This window comes from Jatropha curcas, chromosome 11 (genome assembly GCF_041381405.1).
Source record: "Jatropha curcas cultivar XTBG-Jc1 chromosome 11, XTBG_Jcur_1.0, whole genome shotgun sequence".
NCBI classification, from domain to species: Eukaryota; Viridiplantae; Streptophyta; class Magnoliopsida; order Malpighiales; family Euphorbiaceae; genus Jatropha; species Jatropha curcas.
Genome location: NC_143161.1, coordinates 8,253,174 through 8,280,517, shown reverse-complemented (window position 1 = coordinate 8,280,517; position 27,344 = coordinate 8,253,174). Strand labels below are relative to the sequence as shown.

Sequence of the window (27,344 nt, the reverse complement as noted above, 5' to 3'; positions counted from 1 at the left end):
AGGATTATATGAATGGTTGGTTATGCCGTTTGGGTTGACTACTGCACCGAGCACATTCATACGACTTATCACTTAGGTTTTGCGCCCTTTCTTGCTCAAATTTGTGGTTGTTTATTTTGATGACATCTTAATTTTCAGTCGCAGCGAGGAAGAACACCTTCAGCACCTTCGATAGGTTTCGGATGCTTTACAGAAAAATGAGTTGTACATCAACCTTAAGAAGTGCAATTTTATGACTGAGTGGATTCTGTTTCTTGGTTATATTGTTAGCTCCGAAGGAATTCATGTTGATGACAGAAAGATTGAGGTCATTCGAAATTGGCCTATTCCCAAGAACATCACTAAAGTTTGCAGCTTTCATGGTCTCACTACTTTCTATAGGCGGTTCATTAGAAACTTCAGCATCATCGTCGCTCCCATCACCGATTGTTTGAAGAAGGAGAGAGTTCGTCAATTTGTATGGACTAAAGCTGCAAATAAGAGCTTCGAAGAAATCAAAGATAAGCTTACTTCCGCCCCTACTCTTGTTTTACCTGATTTTGATAAATTGTTTGAGGTTGATTGTGATGCTTGTGAGATTGGAATTGGTAGTGTGCTATCACAATCCTGAAAGCCTATAGCATTCTTTAGCGAAAATTTGAATAAAACTAGACAGAAATGGTCTACTTATGAGTAAGAATTGTATGCAGTTTTCCAATCCTTCAAAACTTGGAAACATTATTTGTTGGGGTGTGAGTTCATTATTTACACTGATCGTCAGGCTTTAACTCATTTTTAAACTCAGAAGAAAGTGAGCAAGATGCATGCGCGTTGGTCAACTTATTTTGGTGTTTTCCATTATTTCATTAAGCACAAATCAGGTACTTGTAACACAGTAGCGGATGCTTTGAGTAGGAAAGCAGACTTGTTGATTACAATTAGGCAAGAGATTGTGGGGTTCGAACTTCTTAAAGATCTCTATGCCTCGGATGAAGATTTTGCTGACATATGGGTAAAAATTAATGCTAAAGAGCCTACCGACGGTTTCTTGGTTCATGAAGGGTATTTATTCAAGGAACACAGGTTGTGCATCCCTCGGTCTTCCCTCCGGGAAAAGTTAATCCGAGAAATCCATGGTGGAGGATTGAGTAGACACGTGGGGTGAGAGGCTCGATTTTATTGGCCACAATTGAAGAAGGAAGCAGGGAGGCTAGTAAAAAATGATCAGTTTACCAGACACAGAAATGCCATTCCCAAAATACTGATCTATACACTCCATTGGCTATACCGGAACATGCTTGGGAGGACTTATCCATGGATTTTGTTTTGGGTTTACCACGAAATCAACGCGGAGCTAACTCTATTTTTGTTGTTGTTGACAGGTTCTCCAAGAAGGCACTCTTTATTCCTTGTAAACAAACTAATGATGCCTCGCATATAGCAAAGTTATTTTTCCAAGAGATTGTTCGATTACATGGCATTCCCAAAACCATCACATCTGACCGAGACACAAAGTTTCTAACTCACTTTGGACAACTTTGTGGAAGAGGTTTAACACTTAACTCTACTACAGCAATACCGCGCACCCCCAAACTGATGGACAAACTAAAGTGGTGAACCGGACCCTTGGTAATCTCCTTAGGTGCATTTGCAGCGAGAAGAAGAAGATGTGGGACCATGCTCTTGCCCAAATATAATTTGCTTACAACAGTTCGATCCATAGCGCCACCAAGATGTCCCCTTTTGCAATTATCTACCGGAAGGTTCCAACCCATACTCTTGATCTCCTTTCCCTTCCAGCAGGTGTAGAGAAGAGTATTGCAGCTAACAACTTGGCTACCGAGCATGTGGAGGTATCCAAGCAAGTGCAGCAATTCATCACTGCTGCTAATGAAAAATATAAAGCTGTAGCTGATAAACACCGGCGTTGTAAATCTTTTATCATGGGTGATTGGGTCATGGTTTATCTTTGCAAGGAGCGTGGCGAAGGACAGAAGAAGCTTGATTCCAAAAAGATTGGCCCCCTTCAGGCACTTAAGAAGATCAATGATAATGCCTATTTACTTGACCTGCCCGAAGACAAGAAGATCTCCAGGTCCTTCAATGTTGCTGATTTATTCCCTTTCTATCCCAATGATGATCACTCGAGGTCGAGTTCTTTTGAAGTGGAGGGGATTGATGCGGAGCAACTTGCACTTCAATATATGGAAGATTTGGATCACTGCAAACCCAAGAAGAAGGGGCACGGCCGTGCCATATCCAGCACGCCCGTGCCAGCCTCTGGAAGTTCAGGACGCGAGACACGCCCAAGCTTAAGAAGCACAGACACGCCCGTGTCACTTTCCAACCTGCTCGTGCTAGCCTCTGGGAATCTAGAGCACGCCCGTGCCATGTACAGCACTCCCGTACCAACGGGTTCATCTACGATTCGCATATAGACATGCCCATGTCACTTCTAGCACGCCCTGTGCCAGCCTTTGGAAGTCTAAGACATGCCCGTGTCATGTCTAGCACGCTTGTGCCGCCACCCTTACTAGGTTTTGTCTAGTTATGACTTTTGTATCATTTTTAGGGTTTTATGCTTTAGCCTAACCTATAAATAGGTTATTTTGTATCATTGGCACATTTATTATCTTTTGATCATTATTCATATTCAATAAACTTCGTTAAGAGTTTAATTCTCTAATTCTTTCGTCAGATCACACGTCATTGATCAAAACTCCTGACGGATTATAATCTTTATTCTCATTCACGTAACCATTCTGCATCGGTAATAAATAATATGTGGCATTTATTTGTTGGAATTGGCCGACTCCATCTGATTCTAGCTATATCTGGCCAGCTCTGGTTCCACAGAGATTGCAGCTTCTTGGTTTTGGTTCTATCTGAAACACGAATTCTCCAAGTCAATTAGGTTAGTGTATGAAACCACCCATATGATGTAGGCAAGTCTTATCCATAAAATAAATGCCACATATTAGCTATATTTTCATTACTCTAATTAATTTTTAATCGAAAAATTAGGTAGTACCAATAACATTATCAAAATTAAACCTATTTTGCAATCCCAAAGCAATAAACCTATCATTTTGATTGTTGATGATGAGCACTTCTAGATAATTGGGATCATTTCAACATTAGGTATGTGAGGGATCCAATATTTCTTCATGCATCTTCAATTTCAATTTTGGCAACGAATTTCGTATCAACAATGGACTAGAAAAGTTTCCTATCAATAATTAGAATCTTCTCCTAATTTCGTCAAACACCAAACCAATAAAGAAATTTAGCGTGATGAAATGTCAAGTTATTGATAAAATGTTTCTGTCAATATTTTCATAGTGATGCAATTTATGATGTTGAAGTTTATTCGAGGGTTATTGATGATGTTTCAAGAAAAAATAATATTCAAGTTATAAATCAATTTTTATGTTTGGATGAACTTTTCTTTCCCGTTTTGATATATATATATATATATATATATATATATATATATATATATATATATATGTTTCAAGAAAAAATAATATTCAAGTTATAAATCAATTTTTATGTTTGGATGAACTTTTCTTTCCCGTTTTGATATATATATATATATATATATTAATTAATTAATTAGTCTTTGAGATTTAATTCTGTTAAACTATTTTATTCTCCGTTTAAAAAATATTTTTTCATTTGTTAATTAAGTGGGGACTAAATAATATTAATAATAAATGTGAATAGGGACGACAGTGGGGTGAATACTTTTCAGAAATAGTCCATTCATTACATAAATTGACAATAATCATTTTTTAAAAAAAATCAAATTGAGTAAAAAATAAAAGTAATTTCATGAAAACATTTTTCTTTTTCAACCAAAATTCAAGTATTACAATTGAGTTTGCTTAAAGGACTAAATCTTTAATTAACAAGCAGTAATTTACACCCCTTTTTTTTTTTTTTTTTTGCTACATGTCATCAATTTGCAAGAAAGTAACTTTTTCACTTGGTATTTCTTCATTTGCTTTTCCCCCTATCACAGCGTAAAACCCTATTGATATTACCAGAGCTCCAACAACTCTGAAATTCCCTTAACAAATACCATTTCACACTTATTTAGACTTAAACAACCCCTTCAGAACCTGTGGTTCACGCATTTTATGGGTTGGATAGGTCAAAAACAGGGGCAGAGTGAGGGACTGAGGAGCTTGACCCCCCTAAACTCAAAAAAGAAAAAAAAAATTAAAAATTCACCCCTAAAAATGCAAATTTTTTTTATTTTTTCATTTTACCCCTTTAATTTTAAAAATTTTCTTTTGGCCTCCTCTAATTTTGAAATCTCTGCCCCTATAAAAAAAAATCATTGATTCACACGTACAGATCAAATACTTTAAATCAATAAATCCCATCTAACCCAATCCAATCCACGTGTAGACCTACTAATAAATGATAGTATCAACTTTTTAATATTATTTTATTAAGAATTATGGCCGAAAGGCTTTAATTGGCCCTTGATCTCCTTATATTAGGTAATTGCTCATTTAGGGACTGTTTGGTTAGTGGTTGTTGATAGCTGGTGACTGATATTAATTAAGCAATTATGAAATGCATTTAATTATATTACATTATACTCTATTAAGATTGATCAACCATTATATTTAAATCCTTTTCAACCGCGACATTCCTTTAAACAATTTCTAAAAAAAAATAAATAAAAAAAATTACTGAGTAGAAAACAGCAACTAATGCTGTATCATATTTGAGCAGCCAAGCATCTAAAATCTGTTCTGCCAAAAAACATACTGGTGCAGATATGATTGTCGCACACAAGGCGTATAGAAATGTCACAACCAGCTCTGTTGGGCATATCTTCAGAATATCAGCCTACACCATGCACATTAGATTAAGTTTAGTTTTTATCCATAATTTTTTTTTTCTAAAAAAAAGCTAAATTTATAAATACTTGATTAAAAAACTATACTTCTCAATTTTTATTTTAAAAATGATATAATTTAAGGACAGAAACAATTCTTATATTTTTATGATAAAAATAACTGAATCAAATTCCATTATTTAAAAACACACATATCTACAAAGAGAGGTTATGCCATATTATGTTGGGTATATATTTAATATTTTAAATTAGTATGTGTTCTAGAAGATGTAGTTCGAGTCTTCACCACCATAAACGTTATCACTAATTTGGCGAATGTTATTGATAAGGGAGCATTCCCCGTTGTGTAGCCTACAATATTATTTTAATTCTTTGGGCTTTCATATATAAAAAAGTTATTATGTGCTCAATGGTGAGATCGCAGATCATAAATCTCAAATCTAGGATTTGCCCTTTAAATATTTTAAAGTTATCCTCCTTAATTTAAAATCTCGATAACTTAAATGCTTGTATACCTCAAGGATGCACCAAAGTGCATAAAGAAGATACCCTATAGCAAGCAAGAGGCCACCAATAAGCCAGTCAGATTGTGCAGAAGCAAGAGGCCAATGAAATGAAATGGAGTTTGATGGAGATGAAGTGGAGAAAAATTGTTGAGCTTTCGTAGAAAACCACCACTGACGCTCCTGATATTGAAACTATTGTTCCAATAAGTTTAGCTTGAGTGCTTGACCTTCTCATATCTACATTTTCCATTCTTTACAAGTCGCACCCAATGAAAGGTTAGTTCTTAACAATCTAGTTTCAAACTTATTGAGTAAAAGTTTAGTAAAAATCTTAAGGTAGGATTTTTTCAGGTAACTTATTTGCGCCAATCTGATTATATAGGTATTAAGTATTTATAAACAGGTTTAAGATTGTGAATAAAAATGAAAACTCTTTTTGAAAAATTTCAATTTTGATTAATTTGATCGGTGATAGAGTCTAGTCATGTTTAATCTATTCTAAAATAGAAAGGATAAAAATATAAATAAGAACAAACTTAAGAATTTTTAATTTTTCATTTATATCTGGTGGTGTTTCAATCAGAACAAACTCTTTTATTTTTGATATAGTATTAAGGTAAAACCGTCCTAATAATAGTGACAATTAATCTTTTAATATTCACTTAGATCCTCTTTGTTTTTTTTTTTTCTTTTTTAATTAAAACCAATATCCAAGGCATCTTTTTATAATTAAAACCTCTGAACAAATAATAAATAAAAATAGCCTTGAATTTGAGACACACCTGAACAAAACTGCAAGAGCAAAGGTAAAAGCTGGCGTTAGATTGCTCATGGCTGAAGAAAGAGTTGTAGAAGTGTATTATAGACCTTTCTTTCCAGCAATATTAGCTACAACCCTGCATGCTTCCCAAGAAACAAAGTTAATTAATAATTACCCGAATAAGCGAGAACGCAAATTCTATAGAGAAGAGGGAACTTGATTGATGAAGATACTACTGCACTGTAAAGAGAAATCAAATTAGCATTTTACTATTGCTTTGGATTTATGAACAAGTTGAAAAGAAAATATGAAATAGGGAAAGTGAAATAATTGAAGACCTTTAAAAAATGAAGGGGACCGGTGTAAGAACAAGAGTTGCTATTGCATTATAGTAAGCTATGAAAACAAAATAAATCATCCCTGTCAAAGAGGCTGCTTTGAATAAAGTGTTTAAACCTACATTTGTGCATTCTACAGACACCATAGCCATCAAAGGAAGTAGATCTCCGTATAAAAATCTTGAACCCATTTCCCTCTTTTTCTCTGTAGTGCTATTTCTCCACTGAGGTCTATTAAAGAATAGATAAGCGAGAGAGTAGCTTGCTTAATGTCGTATAAACACACAATTTGATCCTTGAACTTTTATTGAATATTCAATTTAGTTCAAAATTAATTTTGATGCCAATTTAGGATACGATCAATTTACCACGTTTTTGCAAAATTACTTGTTATGCGACTTATATCTTATTGTTTCTGGCCATATTCCTTAGGTTTTGCTTCTAAAAAATAAAAAAATAATATCAGCCACGTTGTTTTTCGATTTTCAATTTAATTAGAAATTGAATTTTCAAAATTAGAATTCGATTAAAATTGAGCCGATTTTAATCTTATTTCAATTTAAATTGAAGTTATATTCATATTTGATTACACATTCGAAACATAAAATTTAAAGATGCTCATTTTACTCGTTGAGTCTCTATTTAAACTCGAACTGAATAGAGTGAGTATAAATTTTACAAATAAATCTTACCCTTCCTGTGAATTACTTTTTAAAAATATTTTTTGAATAAAATCCAATTCGAATATAATCTACCCTATGTCTCCATCTAACCCATCCCACCCTTGATGTGGGATGGTGATGAAACATGTATATATTTAATCTTACAGGGGAAATGTAAATATTAAAAACCCACTTCGTGATCATCCTTAGTAGAGTTAGATGAATTATTATTCTCAATAAGTAAATAAATAAATAAAAATGCAAGTGGCTGAACCAGAATGAAGGTTAGGTATCAAAATAATTTCAAAAACTAAGGGGGAAAATTAAAAAAAAAATTAGGAGTAAAATTAAAAAGTTTCACTATTTTAAGAACCAAATTTGCAAAAAACACCATAACCACTCCCCTCTGCCTTGAATGCAATAAGTTGCAGTCTAGGCTATGTTTGGTACACTGTAATCAATCATATAATAAAATAAGAATTACATTACGTGACTGATTACATTGTTTGGTTAGACTTTTTTAATCTCATAATGTAATTGACATTACATCTATAATTTCATTAATTAAATTGATGTTTGATGTAATATTCATTACATAAAAAATATATATATATAAAGCCCACTACATTCCTTAAAATCCATACTCATCCTCAACCACCACCATAACCACCATTCCACCACTACCGCAACCACCATCCACCACCTCAACCATTACTCTACCACCACCACCGCAACCATCACCACCAACATCACCACCACTACCACATCATTATTAATTATTCTTTTATATTGTTATAGAAATAGGAAGAATAAAATGAATAATTACTAAAAAGATCAAAATATCATAATTTTATATTGTAATTTAATTTATTCAATGAAAATATAAAAGATTGTGTAAAAAAATTAATTTTCAATGACTTTAACTTTTATTTTATCACATTACACTTTTTTCTGACTTATTCTTTTTTAATTTTCTAGTCCAAATAGCTTATAGATCTATATAGTCTTTAATAGTTTCGTATAATGAATACTTTTGTATTCAAATATTTTCTTTTTATTAGTATTGATGTGGTGGTGATGGAGTGGTGTTGTGCTGATTGTGGTGGAGGTGGAGCTAGAGTGATGGTGGTGGTGGGAGTGGGGTGGAGGTGTGATTGGTGGTAGTGACATATACTAATTACATTATATAATTACAAACAAACGTAAAAATAAAATGTTAATTACATTCCATAACATTACATTTTTTATTGCATTACATCAAACCAAATATAGTCTAATAATTGATTAATTTAACATTTTAATCACTTGACTAGAAGAATTGCTGAAACAGTAATGAAAATAATAATTATATTAGTTCAATAGGATTGATAAAGTATAAAAATTGAAAAATAAAATTAATTCTCATTTTTTTTATAAATTATCAGTTTAGTTCAAATTAATAATCAGTGTCCCTGTCAGTTAGAAAACTCTAATAATGGCACAACTGCCCATATTTAACTTGCATGATAAAAACCCTATTAGGAGGAAAAAAAGCATACCCCACAAAAATAAAATCTTGTTGCCCTTTTTAGAAAAAAACATAAATGCCAAAAATAAAAAGACATCTAAATAATGGAGGACCACAAAATTTAAAGATGCTTTCAATATTATATGAAAAAAAGATATAAAAACTATAGCAATTTATATGTTAGGATGTATTTGTCTTTTTTAATTTGGTAATTTAGCTCTATTGAATTATTTAATCCTTTGTTTAGAAAGTGTTATTTTTATCATTCAAGAAAGGACTAAATAGTAATTTAATAGTAGTGCGTGGACAAAGTACTAATGCTAAATTAATTGTGATTAAAAGAAGGACCAACTAATCAAATATTACAAGATATTAACCTCTAGAATGACACTTCTTAGATCAAACTAATTAGTTTAATGAGATTAGATGTTAAACTAATTAACGCATTTATCAAAATAATTTGACAATTTTTATACTTAAGGCTCAAATTCGAAACATTTGATTAAAAGAGAATGAGTCTCAACCGCTCTATCCGACTAATATCAGTAATTTAACTACTTTATATGAATTAATTATACACAAATAACTGTAACTATAATAATAATAATAATAATAATAATAATAATAATAATAATATAATGTTTTAAGGAAATAGTTAAAACATCCAATCACTCAATATTTCTAAAAAGAGCATGAAAATGGAAGAAAGAGAAAACCTTATCCATACATCTCCTTTAACTAAACCACTATCAGTGGTTTTGAAACAAATCCCTCGAGATTATTAAAATTATTTAATAAATTTTCTCAAGAAAAGAGTTCAAATTTTCATTATAGAAAACTCTAAAATTACAGACATAAAAGCAGATGTTTTTTTCATTATGTTCTCTCTCGAACTCACATTTCCATGTACACTTTCATATGATTCTCCTAATTCCTGCCTGTTACAGGAACAGAAATTGCTTTTCAAGTAAAATTAGGCACACTAATTATCTTCTCTAAAAGAAGCATTCCTTTGTAAAAGAGGGACTTTTTGACTGCTAAAAGCTTCATTGTTCTTCTCCTTCATTTGATCTTATATATGTTGGTAATAGAGATATCAAAATTATGTTTAGATGGAAATGACAAATAAATATAAGATAAATTCTGTTTCTTTCTATTTGAAGAAATATAAATTCTATTTATTATGTGTAAGTGTTTCTCCTCTCGCTTTTTCGCAATCCTAAACATGTCTCAAGCTGGAAAATTTTGTATGTCTCAAGCTCTTCGTATTGAGTTCTACTTTACCTTCTCTTCTACTGTACTCTGGATTATTAGGTATCAGTCCAATAGCTATCATCATCATATCATGTTTGAACAGTTTTTTTGCTGAATCATGTTTATGTAGCTCGAAACCCTGATTGTTGTTTTATTTGTACAGCAATCTAAAATGGAGGACGAGAAAGATGCTTTTTACGTTGTGCGGAAAGGAGATATTGTTGGCATTTATAAAAGCTTAAGTGATTGTCAAGCTCAAGCTGGATCATCAGTAATTACTTTCTTTTGTTTATTTTTAACTGTTGATTACCAATTTTTGCGTACCCACTTCAAAATCATTATTTGGGTCTTCTCGAGTTTTGAAAAATATACCCTTTTTACATTAAATTAAATTCTTGTGCGAGGGTTGTTGTTGTTCTTTTTTTTTTTTTTTTTTTTTTTTTTTTTTTTTTTTTTCATTTGGTAAATAAATTGGTGTATTGGTCTCAAGCTTGTTTTGAGCTTGTATTCGGTTTAATTCTATGCTGTTGAGCTTGTATTGGGAGCCAATATATCTGGCTTTGTATATATCATTGTTAAAATTGTCTACGATGTCTTTCCTCTTTAGTTGAACTATTGCTGATTCTGCATCATTCATTCACTGGACTTTTTTTTTTTTTCTTTCAGGTATGTAATCCTTCTGTAACTGTGTTCAAGGGGTATGGTTTGCCTAAGGAAGCTGAGGAATACCTACTCTCGCATGGGCTCAAGAATGCTACCTATTCTATCCATGCTGTTGATGTTCAAAAGGATCTTTTTGGTAAAATTGTTCCCTGCCCTTTTCAGGTTAGTTTACCTTAAATTAGGTGTTCTTTTTGCATTGTCCCCATCCCAATGTTCTTGTTAAATTTAGAAAACGTCTTTGTGACATTAAAGCTTTTAAAAACTCAACTAAACTCATGGAAGCCTTGCCCCAAATTTTCTTTGAGGTTGGCTGTAGGGATGTTCTAAACCTTCTTTTCTACTTTGCCCCAAGTCATCCTAGGTTTGCAACCTCTCTTCTTTGTCTCTCTGACTTGGATATAGCTTTTCATACTGGTTTATCTATTAGTCTATGTTGGACATGCCAAACCATCTCAATCACCCCTCTCAACTACACATTCTACCTTTCTACAAGTACAAGTGAGAAAAGTTCTAGTAATCCTTGTTATTGACTTAAAGTTTTTGTTAATCGTGTACTACATTGTTTTTGAATTGTATTCCTACTTTTTTATTTATCATTGCTATCTTAGGTGTCCACCATAATCCTATTCTATATCAACAATTTAAGAGTATAATAATTTTGCAAGTTAATTAAGCCATTTCATTTATTTAATAGATGAGTTTCTGTATTTATTATGTATTTCTTGATATTTACGTGCTTACAGCAACCGAATTCTTCTGGAGGAAAAGCATTAGATTATTATTCTCCGCCACAGAGATTGCAAGATGTGCTTGGTTCGGCAGTAAGTTTAAAGATTCACATTTGCATCATTTCAAATTAACTATATTCTCAGAAAAAGTTAAACCATGTCAAAACTCTAAACAAATGCAATATTTTCTATTTTTAGAAATATATTGTGTTCAAGACAATTCTTAGTTTGTTTTGGGTATGGATAATTTTATTACTGTTACATTTTAATTTCAGCGATTTGGAATATTCTTCTTACATCATTTCTGTCTGATTTAACTTGCTGAAGGTTTGATTTTGATTATCTCAAGTTCTTTATTTCCCTTCAAAATTTTCAGATTGGCATATGATGGATGTGAAATATCTTACCTGAAGCTTTCTGTATCTTTTTTGGTTTCGGGAAAGGGAATAATATATATATATATATATATTCACTATATTCTGCACTTTCAAACTATGCTAGCCATGTTTATATCTCTTATTGTTTTCAACTAATTGCATCAACTTCAATTTCAACAAATCCTCATAGCATGAGTTCAAAAATTTGTTCACTCTGTTGCAGTGAAAGCAACTTCCTCTAGCTGTGACTGTTTTCCTGATATCTTATATACAGTATTGGGAGGGATTGTTTGAGTTATTTGACACTGGCGCATGAGTGTACATTTCTGCTAGATTTGCAATACGGTAAGAATTGTTTGCTTATACAATTTATTGTATTGCAGGTAGCAATTGGATCAACTTCAAATTCAACAAATCCTCTAAAGAACCATCTGAAATCAGATAATTCTGTTGAAACTAAAGTGATGGCTTCCAGTTGTGTGAGTTGTTCTAACGAAGTTACATTTTCACATGCTATCTGTTTATAAAAAATGTTTTTAATTTTCTTTATGCACTTTTAATTGTCTACCTTAATCCATTGGCCTCTTACATTTTCCTTTGCATGTGTCTTTGTGTTAAATATGATTTTTATTTTCATATATTTTTTAGGATATATCTAAATATCAGATCTCCTGTTAGGATTCTAACTGCAAACGTTGGACTTGAATCCCACATTGAAAGTATGAGATCAATGTGGGATTTCTATGGGCTTTGGGCTCAACACTTTCACGAGCTAGCTTTTGGAGTGTGGTTCTCCCAAGGTTTATATCATCTCCCATCATGGACATATTTTTATGACCTCTCCAGTATTTATTAGATGATATGCTTGGTTTGTCTGTTTAGAAACCTATCATCTACCATTTATTATTATTATTATTATTTTTTTGTGAAATTCATTGATGAAAGTTCTTCCTGTTCTTTTATTTTCTGTCCTCAAATACATTTAATCAGATGCTAAATTTTGATATCCTATATGTTTGAAAATTAAAATGTTATGGATATCTTTCAAACATCCCAAAAATTGCAGACATGTCCCAAAAATTTTGTAGTGTCAACAATATGTTTGGCTGAATGGCTACGGTTAGAAAATATTTCCACTAAATATGTTTTTTTGGCAACTGTTGTGACATTTCATACACTCTCAGTATGCACCGCTGTTACCTAAATCTTACGCAGTAGTTATGTAGGTTGGTGTATCTGACTTTTGTCCAAGCCAAATATGTAGAACAGTATAATATTCTTGAATATCTGTGGTGAAAATAAAACTTAAAAATTAATATGTTCAGTTATCCTGCACTCTTGAATTTGACGGTGCTTCAAAAGGAAATCCTGGTCCAGCTGGTGCTGGAGCTGTGCTGCGTGCTGCAGAGGGAGCATGGTATGCTGTTACTTGAATTATTTATTAGTCTGCCATATGATCTTTAAACTATACCTCTTTCTATTTCTGAGCTTTGGTAGGTCTGCCGGCTTCGTGAGGGATTGGGCACTGCAACAAATAATGTTGCTGAATATCGAGCTGTAATATTAGGACTGAAGCATGCACTTAGGAAAGGGTTCAAAAATATCCGTGTCCAAGGAGATTCAAATCTTGTCTGCATGCAGGTTCTATGTTTTAATCCTACAATACCTTCCTTTTTGAAGGATATTATTTTGCAAATATACTTAAGGAAGTTTGGTTTTATTTTCAAAAGCAGACCAAAAGAAAATTAGATTGCCCTGTGAATGAATTTCTTGCTTTTGCAAGTTTTCTGAAAGGAAAGAAAATGTGAAAGGAATTATAAAAGAAAAAATGAGGATAATAAATCAGAAAGAGAAAACTAAGAACAGTTTAGCAAAAAAAATTTCTGAAAAATGAGAGCTGATACACATTCTTTTAGTTCTATTACTCTGAAATACACAATTGTAACTACTAATTGGTATCTTATTTGGTTTTATTGCAAATTATTTATTTGATATTTCCCTTGTCTTAATTCATCCAAACTGCTTCCAGAAAGGGACAAAACTCTGCGACTAAAGCTCAAAGAGAGAACATAATAGTTATTTCTTTTATTCTATGCGATTAATGTGTCAACATAATCACTGCAAAATGCTTCATTTTGTTCTTGAATTTATCATTAAATGATGAACTCGTCGTTTGCCCTTTTATTTTATTTTACTTTCCCTCTTAGCGTTTTGATATATTGTTTTATAGTTGTGTTCTTGCTTATATACAGATTCAGGGTCTACGGAAAATCAAAGCCCAGAATCTGGCGGACTTGTGTAAAGAGGCCAAGGAGCTCAAGGATAAGTTTACATCATTCCGGATTCAACATGTTCTTAGGGTATAGACAGATAATTACTTGTTTACTAAGAAGCCACAACATTTATAAAATATACGCTATAACTATTTTAGACAAACAAATATCACCATTTGTTCAAAAGTCTCTATGTTCATATTCTTTGAGTAAGTTGTAATATTTTGAAATTCTTCCGACGGATTTCATCATTGATTGATTTTCTTTCCTTGATTACTATTTGCTATCATAGACAACATACTGTATTCACTTTATTAATTGATCTTATGAACTCAATCAAGTGGTGAGGAGGCATTGAACTCACACTTCAATCTGCTCGTTAAAGTTTTAATTTTTTGGGCTCGGTCTTTTGCACTCATCTCTGGTGTGCCTTCAATTTGTTTCAAATTCTGCAATTCATAATGTTGTTAAAGATCTATCACCGTAACAAGTTATTCATTCAGTGTTGTTTTTCGTGAGTTGTATATTGTGGTACATTGCATGTGTAGGTTGCTACACTTGGATGACCTGCACTTATACTATATTTCAGTTCTTTGTAATCTGTAAAATACTAAAAATGTCAGAGTAAGCAAGAAATTTTATTTGAATGTGACTAGAGGTAATCTACTAGTAGTTACTCATAGCTCTTACACTATTTGCATATCATTTTGTCTAATTAAAAGGCCTTGTTTTCTGCTGCACTGGCTCATTCACTAACATTCTATTCTCTATCCAGGAATACAATTCTGAAGCTGATAAACAAGCAAACCGGGCCATTAATCTCCGGGGTAAGGATTTTCAAGCTGTAACTTTTTTCTGGAAAAGTGCCAAAAAAAGTTACATATCTTTTCATGCATCATTTTAGGGTCTGAATATTTGTGTCAACATAGATGAGATGGCATATGTTTTGTTCTGTTAACAAAGGGTTTGATGCTTTAACATTATTAGTCCATGCTAATACGCCATGGTACTAATATGTTGTGGCTAATTGAAGGTCTGACATATCAACATTGCATTGGACTAACAGTATTAAGGAACCAGACCTTAATTGTTTAATAGAATAAAACGTAGACCAGCTTTTGTCAATGAAATTTTCAAGAACTGTAAAGTGAATAACATGAAATAACATGTTTTTTCCCCCTTATTTTTGTGGGTTCAAGATTTATTGTGTTTCATATCCTTGCTCCAGCATAAAATTGTACATCTGATTTTTATGCAGTTGGCCAAATTGAAGAGGATTGCAACAGAAAGTAATCTGAATCCTAGGATATGTTCGCTCACATTTTGTAGTAGCAGTAGTAGTAGTACCGTAGGCTTTCGAACTTTTTAGCTAGGATCTGTTTGCGACATTTTGTAGTAATAATAGTAGTGGTGCCGTGGGCTTTCGAACTTTTAGCGAATTAAAGGATAATGTTTTGATCCTCAGCAACTGAAAGTGAAGCATACTAGATAATCTCAACTGCACTATGTCCATGGAAGATGCTGCTAAAGTTTTAGCATATGTGAAATGGATATGAAATGGATATAATTTGAAGCAGAAATAGTAATATATAAAATATCAAGCTTTTTTTGAAAGCAAATATCAAGTTTACTTTTTTTCCTTTTGTTTTACAATTACAAGCGAATAATCCTTTATTATTTTTATTTTTGCTATTTTTTAATAATTAAAGTATGTGGAAATTTGGCATTCCATTGAATGTAATTATATAGATGCAAGTAAGGTTTGTTTATTTTTTTTAACGAATAAATTAAATTTAAATGAAAATAGATCACCCAAAACAATTTACTTTCATCACACGCACTGTAGTTTACTGTTAAATGTAATTAATCATCATGTTCTGAAAAAAAAAATAATTAAATAAAAAATTTGCACTACTAAAAGAAATTATTAATGATAAATAATTAAAGAGTTTCTGCTAAAGAATAAATATGCACCCACCGGATCCACTACTTGTTTATGTATTGCATCTTTATATCGTACTATTTTTGTTAATAGTAGATTTAACTTGATATTTTTGTTATTGTTTATGCTTAATTTTTATTTTTCAAATTTTTTTTAAATATCAGTCATTTTTAAATAAAAAAATATAAAAAAAAACCCAAAAAGATAAATAGTACCAAACATCTCTTTGCACTCACTACTAAAATTTACAAAATAAATAACAAATGCACTTAATACACTTATGTTCTTAACTTATATTCTAATTAACATTTTTTTTTTTAGAAATTATTACGACATTTTTAATTTTTGCTTAAATTAACTGTTAGGTCGTTTCCATCTAAAAAATTAGCACTTTTCGCCTAAAAAATGTGTTTAACTAACGGTAAAATGATAATCTTTTATATGGAATAATTTAATAATGAATTTAAATAAATATTAAACACTTTACGGTGATTTCTTAAGAACAAAAAGATATAAGTTGGGATATAAGTTTATATTGCCCATATTAATAATCACTCACCCTATTTACACCCTTCTTATTCACCAAAAAATTTCAAGAAACAGTAAATGGACAAACACATATTTTTTCCATGATTTTTAATAAGTTTTTAATTGAGTCATTTTTTGAAACTTTTTTATTGAACCCTCAAATTTTACGCTTGTTAAATAAGTGCTCCTTGTCAAATCCTTGCCTTTTAACAGGTGCTACACTAATAATTTGGCACCTTATGTTCTTGGAAAAAAATTAAAAACTATTCAATGTATACTACTTTGTTACTCTCTGCACTTTACCAATTATTTTTTATATATTTCTATTTTCTTTAATGATTTTATACATTGTCACGTTGGAATTGATGCTTTAAATAAAACGCGTTTAAAATGATGAGCCAATAAAAAAAAAAAATTCTAATGTGAATTTGTCGAAATTGAGCTACCAACCCTTTCTTTTCATAACTTTGTCGATTATGGATCTTAAAATATGAATTTGATAAGAAATTTAATTGATTACGATATCTTAAGTAGCATATTATTATTTAATTAAGGAATAAAAAGACAAACACTATAATGGATTAAAAAAAGAGAGAGAGAGAGATTTGACAGTATTTAAACAAAGCAAACTCATGAAAATGGCATTTTACAAAACTTTTGTTATGGAAAAAAATTGTTTTTATCATCCCATCAATAATGTTTTTATGAGAAATTTCCTTGTCTCCAACATGAGATACGAGAAGCATATAATATGACTAGCAATGGAAGTATCAGAAAGAGCGAAGCCAAAACCTCGAACTACAATTATCGGTCATATGATATCATAAATAGCTTAATCAAAGACTCAAATTGGAAGTATAAGGGTGATAATCTTATCAAAGTGTACTATATTAATATGTCTCGATGTAGTCTTCTTAAATATTTGAAAAAGATAAGAATAAAATTAAAAGCATCTAAAATAAATCTATAATCTATAATATTTATAATGTTTTTTTTTTTTTCTAAATGTAACTCATCAATGATATGAATAATTACAAATACTCGTATAAATTAGATATAAAATTATATTATTAATAGCTAATAGAGTTCAATGATCTTTTAAAGAAATAAAAAAAATTCATATCCTTTTGAAAAATGAAATTAAAATTAAAAAATTATAATATTAGACTTTCCGATTGAAATTCATCTTGACAAAAGAAATAATAAATTTTTATAACAGCAATTAATCCATTAATTAATTTGACCAACAAAATAATAACTTCTCATCCTTATCTTTTTTTTTTTTTTAAATGGAGTAGTTTATTCTTAATGTTTTATTTCGTCTAATTCCATGATCCTTTCATTTTTTTTTAAGATTTTGCTGTTTATTTAATATTGAAAAGATTAAATTACCCCTTTAAAATCAAGAAATTTTCATTTCCATTTTATTTTTCTTTTTACTCTCTTCAATCGCTATTTTATTCTTCCTCTCTGTCTCTCTCTTCCGGCCACAATCTCCGTCTCTTTGCGCACTCTTATCTTTTTCCATACAGGCAGCGTCGCTGCTGCACGTAGTCGTTGGACTTCTCCATGTTGAGCGTTAACTATTCAATTAAGTCAGATCTGACCATCAAGTGACTGTCATGAACACAGCAATAGCAATACCCAAAGGCTTGAACAATGCTACTTATAAAGGTCCTTTCTTGCCCAAGCACCATGTGTGAAACCCAATTCGAAACAGACTCCCAAATACTGCCTAAATCACACCAAATCAAAGGTTAATTATCTATCAAGTCAATTAGGAAAAAATAAAAATATCCGGGGACTATTACTTGAATTTACATTTGTAAAAGAAAAAAAAAAGGATAAATAATTTTGACTCGGTTAGAAATATTTAAATTTAATTAATATTATTATAATATAAAATAATAGAAATAAAAAAAAAACCATTATAGAGTAATAAATAAATAAATAAATAAAATCTGGATAGATTTTCTTACTGTGAAAACGATGGCAATAATTTCAATGGCAGATTTCAATCTCCATGCATTTGGATTCCTTTCCAAAATAAGTGAGAAAATGCACTTTGGATTGTGATAAACAAGGTGAAAAAGAACACTACGCTCATTTCTTCTGGGTACTGCTTCACTGTTGCTCCCTGCAAATATGAATTCACAAAATATTTGGAATAAATGAATGAAAACATTCAATTGATTTAAATTTAAATTGATTTAAACATATATAGAATTAAATTAAATTTTCAGGGAAAAGTAATTAAAAAAACAAAAATCACCTGGGCGATGGTCCAGGTTGCGGACAGAAGGCAAACAATTACAAGGAGAAAACCTCCAAAGATCCACTCTGGTTTCTGTGAGTGAAGAGGTTGAAGTTGAAGATGGTGACAGTGAGAAGTTAGTGACTGGATCATAAAAATTGCAGGGCCTTTATATAGGGTCACCATAGATGCTCCTGTTACTGATACAATAGCTCCCGAAAGTTTAGCTTGGCCACTTGATCTTCTTAAATCTAGAGTTTCCATCCTGTTAATTTTTCCAAAACAAAAGTGGAAAAATTTCATAGTCACTTCCATTCAAGACAAAAAACGGAAAAACTGATTTCCCAGAAAATGTATATAAAAATGAAAAATGGATATTGACCTTGTGATTACTGCAAGCAAGAAAGTGAAAATGGGTATAAGATTGGCCATAGCAGAAGAAAGAGTTGGAGAACTCAATTAACAGCTGCTAAATAAATTATTTGTCCTGTACTTCTGCAATAAACATTTTTATTAATTAAACTTCAGTGTATTGAAGGTCAAAAGATCACAATATGAAACACAAACCCTATCAAACCCAGAAGGAAGAATCTAAAAAGGAAAATATATATGCATAAATTCACTTTTAAACTTTGTCATTTTAACTTTAGGGCACCCTCAAATTTTTTTTATTAAAAACTTCGACTTATAAAATTACGTCCATTAAATACTTAATTTTCAAATTTATTTTATTGAACACTTCAACTTATAAGATTAGATCAATTAAACACTAATTAATAGTTGAAATTTATGAAAATTATTAGTGTCGAAAGGTATGTAATATTATCAACATTTACAAGTTTAAATAAAATTATTGATATCAGTGTCGAAAGATATGTAATATTAATAAAATTTACAAGTTCAAATGCATAATAGCTCATCTATAAAATTTAGGGTGCCAAAAAATAAAAATTATGCATTTTCAATAACGAGAAGAGGGTCATGAACAAATTTCCATACCCAATAATCCCAAGTGCACAAAGTCTTGACAGAAGAGGAAATTTGAACAAGGCAACTGTCGTTCTGCTGCAAATTCAAAAACAAATCAAGTATATGATTATATTAAAGAGATACAAATTAAATCTGAAATTCAAACTAAAATTTATATGTAATAATATCTATTTCTGTTTACAAGAAGATATGCAGAGAATAAAGAGAGATACCTCCAAAGGAAAATTGGAACAGGGAGAAGGACAAGAGTGTTGAAGATGTTTGAATACAAGATGAATACATAATAGCTCAACCCTTTCAAAGAAGCAGCTTTGAACAGAGTGTTTAATCCTACACCTGCAACCAGTGTTGCAACCATAGCTACAACTGGTAAAAGTTCATTGTAAAAGTTACTTGATCCCATCTCTGTCTTTCTGATTTCTCCCTTGCAAAATTTAACTTTCTTCTATATCGAAGAAAACTTTTTATTTTGTCCGCAAGAAATTTGTTTCAAATGTTGCTGTTTCCTAGGGCTGAATCAGATGTTGTGACTTGGTCTGTGATTTTTTAAGGAGAGAGAGAGCAATTTATAGTTTTGTAAACCAATGCTCTTCAAATAAATTTAAAAAATGAGACAAATAAAACAATTCAAATGGCTGTTTTTGTTTCTAGAAGTGGACATTTGGAATATTCACTAGATAAATCAAAAATTTTTTTTACGTAAATCGAATCGAATCAAATCGAATTGATTCAATTTTGTTTAGTTGAATTGAATTTTAACTATTTTAATTAATTTAGACTTATTTTTTTAAATTCAATAAAAATCTAACCGAATTAAAAAACTTCAGTTCTTGCTATTATAAACTAAAATCAAACCAATTATATAAATAATTAAACTAAATCAATTTGATTGGATTAATTTGTTCAGTTTTTCCCAACTTTGCTTACCCGATTTGTTTAAATTATCAACTCAAATAAATTGTATCTTACATTCATAAAGAGATGTAAAATTTTCAGGTTACTTTCAATTAATCAATACATCATTTGTTTGGTTGCTGGCTCTTTATTTCAGGAGTATAGTTTAGTGACATTTAAGAGTTTATTTGATTTTCACTAAAAAAAAAGTTTATTATTTGATAATACGAAAGATTATTATCCATATAAAAAAATATTCATGATTCATTACATAAATTTGACAATAAATATTTTTTGAAACGTTTAAACTGAGCACCGAATAAGATTATTTTTTTTTTCATTCAAGTATGAAATTTGATAAACACGTCAAGGCATAATCTAACAGTAAATACATGTATGACCTGACAATAGATTCGAGTTTGAACATTCTCTCTAATATTTAAAAAAAAAAAAAGGGATTTGATGAGGACAAAAACCTCAAAAATTTACAAATGAGGTGTGGTTAAGTACTAATAAAAGAAAAAATCAAAGATAAAAAATCTTCAATTACATTTTTTGGCTACATGTCATTAATGGGTGTTTGCAAGAAAGGAACTCTTTGAGTAGATCTCAAGTCACTAAAATCTTGTTCCTCACTTGATCTTTCTTCATTTGCTTTTCCCCATATCACAGTATAAAACCCCATTGATATTATTAGAGCTCCAATAATACTGCAATTATAAAAAAAAAAAAATAAATAAATAAAAAAGACAAATTAATAAATAATAAATAATGCTTAATTTGCTGATTTGACTTAATCAGCATTTATAATTTACCAAATATTGATATTTTCTATTGACTTAAAGAGAAACTTTCAATTAGAGAATCAATGGGTCAGATCTTGGAATGAAAAATTGATGAATATTTAAGCTGAGAAAAACTAATTCACTGATTTTTTATTATTTATTTTTAACACAAGTTAATGGTATAAAATGCAAATTAATGAATTTTGAAGAATTTTCTTTTGTGAAATTGATAATTCCAAGGAATATATAAATGGAATACGAAAAATAATTTAAAAACAAAAAAAGATGAGCATACATACATCCCAAGATGGAGAGCATCCCCAAGAAATAAGACACCCATAAAAGCTGCAATAGCAATTGACAATGGTCTGAATATTGTTACATACAAAGGCCCCTTCAAACGCAGCCCCCATGAATGAATAACGGTGCTATAGCTTTGTGCAAAAATTCCCTAAACAGATACCAAATCACATATTTAGATAACCTATTTAATATCACAAAAAGCCATTATCTTTTTTACCTCTTGCAATTTTATCTTAAAACTTTTTAATTTTTTCAATTTTACCATAAGGTATAATTGGAAGAAAATATTATTATTTTATTATTAATACCGATGGACTATAGTAAATATACCATAAGCTTATTCGTTAATATAACAACCCCTTAAATGAGCCTAAAACCATTAGCATATATGAGTATAAGACCGAGCGTTATAAATTGAAATTCAAAGGATCCAGTTTAGTAACGCTCGGTCAACTATGTATTGAATATCTGAGTCAACCGCTTGATAATAAAACTCACGTCTCTTGTTCAGATAACTGGATAATAACTATATGCATTCTCTATAAAAGTCTCACAATTATCTGTGTACGAACACTTAATTTATCTATCTGATATCAAAATAATAGTTCTTACTATTTTTCTCCCTATTATCTTTTGTTTATTTTTGTAATTATCAAATATTAAGGCTAAAAGCCTTTAAATGGTCCTTGATCTTGCATTAGTTAATTGCTAATTTAGTATTCAAATTGGGTTAATTGAATCATTAGTTTAATAAATGACTCTCTATAATTTCGAAGCTGAAGGGTTCAATAGATATTATATATAGTTAAAATTTAAGGATTTAAAAGAAAAAAAAACACTTACCGAGTACAAAATAGCAAGTAATGCCATATGAGGTTTTAGTAGCCAAGCATCCAAGTTGCTTTCCGCAACAAAGCATACTGGGGCGGATATGATGGTCACACACGAAGTGTACACAAATGTCACAATAAGCTCTTTTGGGTATATCTTCAAAATCTCAGCCTACATCAAATTAAGTCATGATGATCAAGTTCTTCCACAGAAAATTGAGCCCTCTGTTTAAATTTTTTTTAAATTATATTATTTCTGTGTTTTTTAAATGTGAAACGAAAGAAAATGGAATTAAAAATGAAGATAAAAGTCAAAATTTCATATTAAAGTTCGTATGCAACTCTGGTGAGCTAATTCAGCATTTGATGCTTAATAGTTGCAGCGTTTTTAGTAATAATTTAAATACTTAGACGCCATTTGTTTCTGTAAAATAATTTATAGAAAAATATTTTTCATAATTTTTCATTATTTGGGGCATTTAGAAAAATAAGTCAACAGAAAATATTTTTCTGGCCAAAGGAGAATTAAGTTATTTTTTAAAGAAAACAACTTTTTATTTTCAAGAAAGTAAAACATTTTCTGAACATTGACGGACCTTATAAATTCATATTTTTTAAATTGATTAATTATCATAATCGCTACCACTAGTCACCATTACTACCAACCACCATCCATCGGCCACCACTGCCGGCGACCGGCAGCCACCTCCACGTACGGGCCACCTCCACGTACGGGCCACCACCGACTTTTATAATTTACATTTTTTTTTTTGCATTCTTCTCGTACTTAATAATAAAATTTTAAAATTTTAAAATATCTATTATTAATAATATTTTTTATGGTCTTATGAGATAAAAACTTTAATATTTTTAACTAATTTTCAATATCACAATCAAACAATGGAAAATAAATCATTTGAAAAATATTATTCAAAGAAAATATTTTTCATTGAAAATATTTTTCAGCAAGTTATTTTCCTGTAAATTATTGTATGGAAATAAACCGAGCATTAATTGTAATTTTGTTGATTTAAACACCAAAATAGAAAAGATTAAAAAGTTCAGACATCACTTGTATAATTAACCATATATTTTAATATTGGTATAAATTTTGAACGAGTATGTTTAGTGGTGAGGTTACGTTGTGGAGAAGGTGGGCTTGGAACCCAGATCTTAAACCAATCTCTCATTCTTTACACAGTTTGGCTCTCTTGTTTTAAGTATTTTATATTTCGTATCTCTTAATTTAAAATCTTGATTTCACCTTTGCGTACCTGAATAATGTACCAAAGTGAACCAAGAAGACATTGTGTAGCAAGCAAGAGGCCACCAATAATCCAATCAGACATCGCAGAGCCAAGAGGCCAACGAAACGAAATGGTGTTTGTCGGAGATATAGTGGATAAAATGGTTGGGCCTTTGTAGAAAAGAACCACCAACGCTCCTGCTATTGAAACTATAGTTCCAACAATTTTAGCTTGACTGCTTGACCTTCTCATAGCTACCTTCTCCATCCTTTACACCGAAGGAGAGGTTAGTTACTAAATTAGCAATACATTTGTTAGGATTACTTTGATTTGTAAAATTCTAAATTAACCATAAAGACAAATCACTATGGGATCTTTTATGATTAGCCTCCATAAAAAATGGATTAGACTTGAGTTTAAGGATTGAGACACACACACACACCTGAACAAAACTGCAAAGGCAAAGGTAAAAGCTGGAGTTAGGTTGCTCATGGCTGAGGAAAGAGTTGGAGAACTGTATTCTAAACCTTTAGTTCCAACTATCTGACCTAAGAACCTGCATAATTCTCCAGAAAACAAAAATTAATTAAAAAAAAGAAAAGGAAAATTCAAAGATAGCAAGAAAAATGAAAAAGGCAGATTGATTTATGAGATGTACTAATTACCCAATAAGCGCAAGAACACAAATTCTATAGAGAAGAGGCAACTTGATTTCTGCTGCTGCTCTGTATTCGCCATGAATAGATAATGAGAAATAAAACTACTGTTTTACCATTAGATTAGATCTATGAATAAGTTAAAAGGAAAAGATTGATTAGGAGAAACAGAAATAACTAAAGACCTGTAAAAACTGAAGGGTACAGGTAGAAGAACAAGAGTTGAAATTGCATGAGAATAAACTATGAATACATAATAACTCATCCCTTTCGAAGAAGCTGCTTTGAACAAAGTGTTTGCTCCAACATTTGTGCATTCTACAGACACCATAGCTATAAAAGGAAGCAAATCTCCGTATAAAAACCATGGACCCATTTCCTTTTCTTTTCTTTATTTATTATTATTATTTTTTTAATCTCTGCAGCTTTGTTTCTGCACTGGGTCAGTTTAATGGTGGAAGAAATAAGAGGAATATAGGAAATGGAATAAATTAGCGACAAAGTGTTGTTTAATTTATCACTTCAATCAGATGTGAAAAGAAAATTAATCAAGTCAAACCCATGAATTATTTGGGTTTTATTTTTTTATTTTTGTGATTAGTAATTGATGCGGAGCAACTTGCACTTCAATATATGGAAGATTTGGATCGCTGCAAACCCAAGAAGAAGGGGCACGACCGTGCCATATCCAGCACGGCCGTGCCAGCCTCTGGAAGTCCAGGACGCAAAACACGCTCAAGCTTAAGAAGCACAGACACGCCCGTGTCACTTTCCAACCCACCCGTGCTAGCCTCCGGGAGTCTAGAGCAAGCCCGTGCCATGTACAACACGCCCGTGCCGACAGGTCCAGCTACGATTTGCATATAGATACGCCCATGTCACTTCCAGCACGCCCCATGCCAGCCTCTTGAAGCCCAGGACATGCCCGTGTCATGTCTAGCACGCCCGTGCCGCCACTCTTACCAGGGTTTTGTCTAGTTGACTTTTGTATTATTTTTAGGGTTTTATGCTTTAACCTAATCTATAAATAGGCTATTTTGTATTATTGGCACATTCATTATCTTTTGATCATTATTCATATTCAATAAACTTCCTTGAGAGTTTAATTCTCTAATTCTTTTGTCAGATCAAACGTCATTGATCAAAACTCTTGACGGAGTACAATCGTTATTTCCATTCACGTAACCGTTCTGCGTCAGTTGGTATCAGGGTCGAAACGCGAAGTATCTCCATGGCCGACAATCATGAGACACGACTCATAGCCATCGAGGCGAGGTTCGAAGAGTTAACCGAACAGATTAGGTAGTTGACCATCGCAATCCAACAAGGCAACCCGTAACCTGCGGCTGCAACAGCAGCTCCGAATCCATAGCAACCAGATTATGCAAGACAGCAAAATCGTTATGATGGAGGCCGAGATTACATAGGGAATGGTGACAATTTCAATGACGGATACAAGATAAAGGTAGATCTTCAACCTTTCTCAGGATTGTTAGATATAGAAAGCACTCTTGACTGGCTAGTGGAGGTTGAACAATTCTTTGAGATCACGAATGTCGAGGATGAACGTAAAGTTTCCATTGTGGCCTATAAACTGAAAGGCGGTGCAACAGCATGGTGGCATTCTATTCAAAACGAATGCCATCGTTGAAGGATTGAACCAGTGCGATACTGGGTTTTAATGGAATAGTTGATTGAGCAGCGATTTCTTCCCAGTGATCACTCTCAAATACTGTACAACAGGTATCATGACTGTTTCTAAGGAAATCAAAAGGTAGATGAGTACATGGAAGAATTTTTGAGATTACAGGCTCGATGTGACAATTGTGAGACTGAATCCTAGCAAGTGGCTCATTATCAGAGGGGATTGAATCATATGATATAATGTGTATGATGGGTGTAGCTGCGATTTTCACTTTGGTAGATGCTATTGAGATGGTCAAATGTGCAGAAGATAGAATTAATTGGCAGCCTCAACAACCACCTAATTTTAACTAGAATTTCAAGCAACCCCATTCATTCGGAAATCAGCAATTCAGTAGAAATTCTGGTGGACAGAACTCAAGAGCAACCACTCCTGCCAATAACCAGAGTTCACAGCAGCTCACAATAGAAGAAAAGAAAGTCTCCCGAGGAAAGGTTCCCACGGCAGATAGAAACAATAAGTCAAATCCATATCAGAAGCCAACTTGAGATTTTTGTTACCATTGTAGAAAATAGGGGCATACATCTAATATATGTCCAGAACATAGGGGGGCTATTGATGGGCGTTGACAGGTGAATGTAGTTGATGAGGTGACTGAGGTTGAAGAGGTAGAAGACGAAGATGATGGATCCATGGCTGGTTCTGAAGATGGAGAAGTTACATATGTTGTTCAGAAAATTTTGTATTCTCCAAAACAGGATAGCGACACTCAACGAAGAAAAATTTTCGAAGCTAAATGTCAGGTTGCTTGTAACATCCCTTCCCGGTCCACCCGTTAACCCGAATGAACCGAGCTGAGACGCTACAATCTGGTTGACCCTATGTCCTGTCATGCGGATATCATACTGTATGAAAAATATGAATATAAACTACTCCCAATTACACTCTAAACTTCCAACGTCTCCAAAGAATCATCATAACACAATAACACTTTATATATCTTTTCATAATTGTATAAATCCTCAATAGCATTTAATATCTAGCAATTAGTTTCAATCAGAATCTATATCAAGTTTTTCATGACCTAATCATACCAACTATAGTAAACTATTTCAATCATGTCCTCCAAATATTTACACCACAATAATTACATGCTTCCATTATATTTACAATCACATAAGCTCTAACAAATGTAATAATTATACATACCATAAATCTTAATACATGCCATAATTCTTAATTATACAACTCTCAATCTATTATGACCAAGTTAGTCACTTTTGCTTTAATAGTACTCTTCAAGTCTTCAAATAGCAATCACGATCTCCAATCTACGCGTGATAAAAA

The 27,344-nt window shown here is 31.7% G+C and overlaps 2 protein-coding genes and 2 pseudogenes across 3 annotated transcripts; 1 reads left to right on the top strand and 3 right to left on the bottom strand.

Moving 5' to 3' along the window:
• Window positions 1-4,073: 4,073 nt before the first annotated feature.
• On the bottom strand, window positions 4,074-20,142 carry LOC119369348 (WAT1-related protein At5g40230-like; annotated as a pseudogene).
• On the top strand, window positions 9,387-15,542 carry LOC149492492 (uncharacterized). The gene is made up of 10 exons (XM_089716307.1): window positions 9,387-9,942; window positions 10,046-10,153; window positions 10,549-10,707; window positions 11,289-11,366; window positions 12,034-12,129; window positions 12,976-13,074; window positions 13,148-13,291; window positions 13,903-14,010; window positions 14,699-14,750; window positions 15,182-15,542. The coding sequence occupies exons 2-10, from the start codon at window positions 10,055-10,057 to the stop codon at window positions 15,214-15,216; spliced, it is 870 nt and encodes a 289-aa protein (XP_089572433.1). The 5' UTR covers window positions 9,387-9,942; window positions 10,046-10,054; the 3' UTR covers window positions 15,217-15,542.
• Window positions 17,872-19,286, bottom strand: LOC149492491 (WAT1-related protein At5g40240-like; annotated as a pseudogene). The gene is made up of 5 exons (XR_016318844.1): window positions 19,279-19,286; window positions 19,030-19,142; window positions 18,666-18,912; window positions 18,373-18,530; window positions 17,872-18,128 (listed from the first exon to the last, which is right to left on the bottom strand). The product of XR_016318844.1 is annotated as a WAT1-related protein At5g40240-like (transcript).
• Window positions 20,143-20,840: 698 nt separating the features above from the next.
• On the bottom strand, window positions 20,841-24,810 carry LOC119369090 (WAT1-related protein At5g40230-like). The gene is made up of 7 exons (XM_089716304.1): window positions 24,538-24,810; window positions 24,362-24,421; window positions 24,139-24,252; window positions 23,724-23,964; window positions 22,463-22,621; window positions 21,616-21,767; window positions 20,841-21,241 (listed from the first exon to the last, which is right to left on the bottom strand). The coding sequence occupies exons 1-7, from the start codon at window positions 24,726-24,728 to the stop codon at window positions 21,091-21,093; spliced, it is 1,068 nt and encodes a 355-aa protein (XP_089572430.1). The 5' UTR covers window positions 24,729-24,810; the 3' UTR covers window positions 20,841-21,090.
• Window positions 24,811-27,344: the final 2,534 nt, after the last annotated feature.

What these genes read in the sequence shown, in the direction of transcription:
- LOC149492492 (XM_089716307.1), top strand. Translation starts at nt 10,055, where the DNA reads ATGGAGGACGAGAAAGATGCTTTTTACGTTGTGCGGAAAGGAGATATT. An exon ending in TTGTTCCCTGCCCTTTTCAG is followed by an intron (nt 10,708 to 11,288) that starts GTTAGTTTACCT and finishes ACGTGCTTACAG; the next exon opens with CAACCGAATTCTTCTGGAGG. An exon ending in AAGATGTGCTTGGTTCGGCA is followed by an intron (nt 11,367 to 12,033) that starts GTAAGTTTAAAG and finishes ATTGTATTGCAG; the next exon opens with GTAGCAATTGGATCAACTTC.
- LOC119369090 (XM_089716304.1), bottom strand. Translation starts at nt 24,728, where the DNA reads ATGGGTCCATGGTTTTTATACGGAGATTTGCTTCCTTTTATAGCTATG. An exon ending in TGTGTTCTTGCGCTTATTGG is followed by an intron (nt 24,253 to 24,361) that starts GTAATTAGTACA and finishes AGAATTATGCAG; the next exon opens with GTTCTTAGGTCAGATAGTTG. An exon ending in CACTTTGGTACATTATTCAG is followed by an intron (nt 22,622 to 23,723) that starts GTACGCAAAGGT and finishes AATTTGATGTAG; the next exon opens with GCTGAGATTTTGAAGATATA.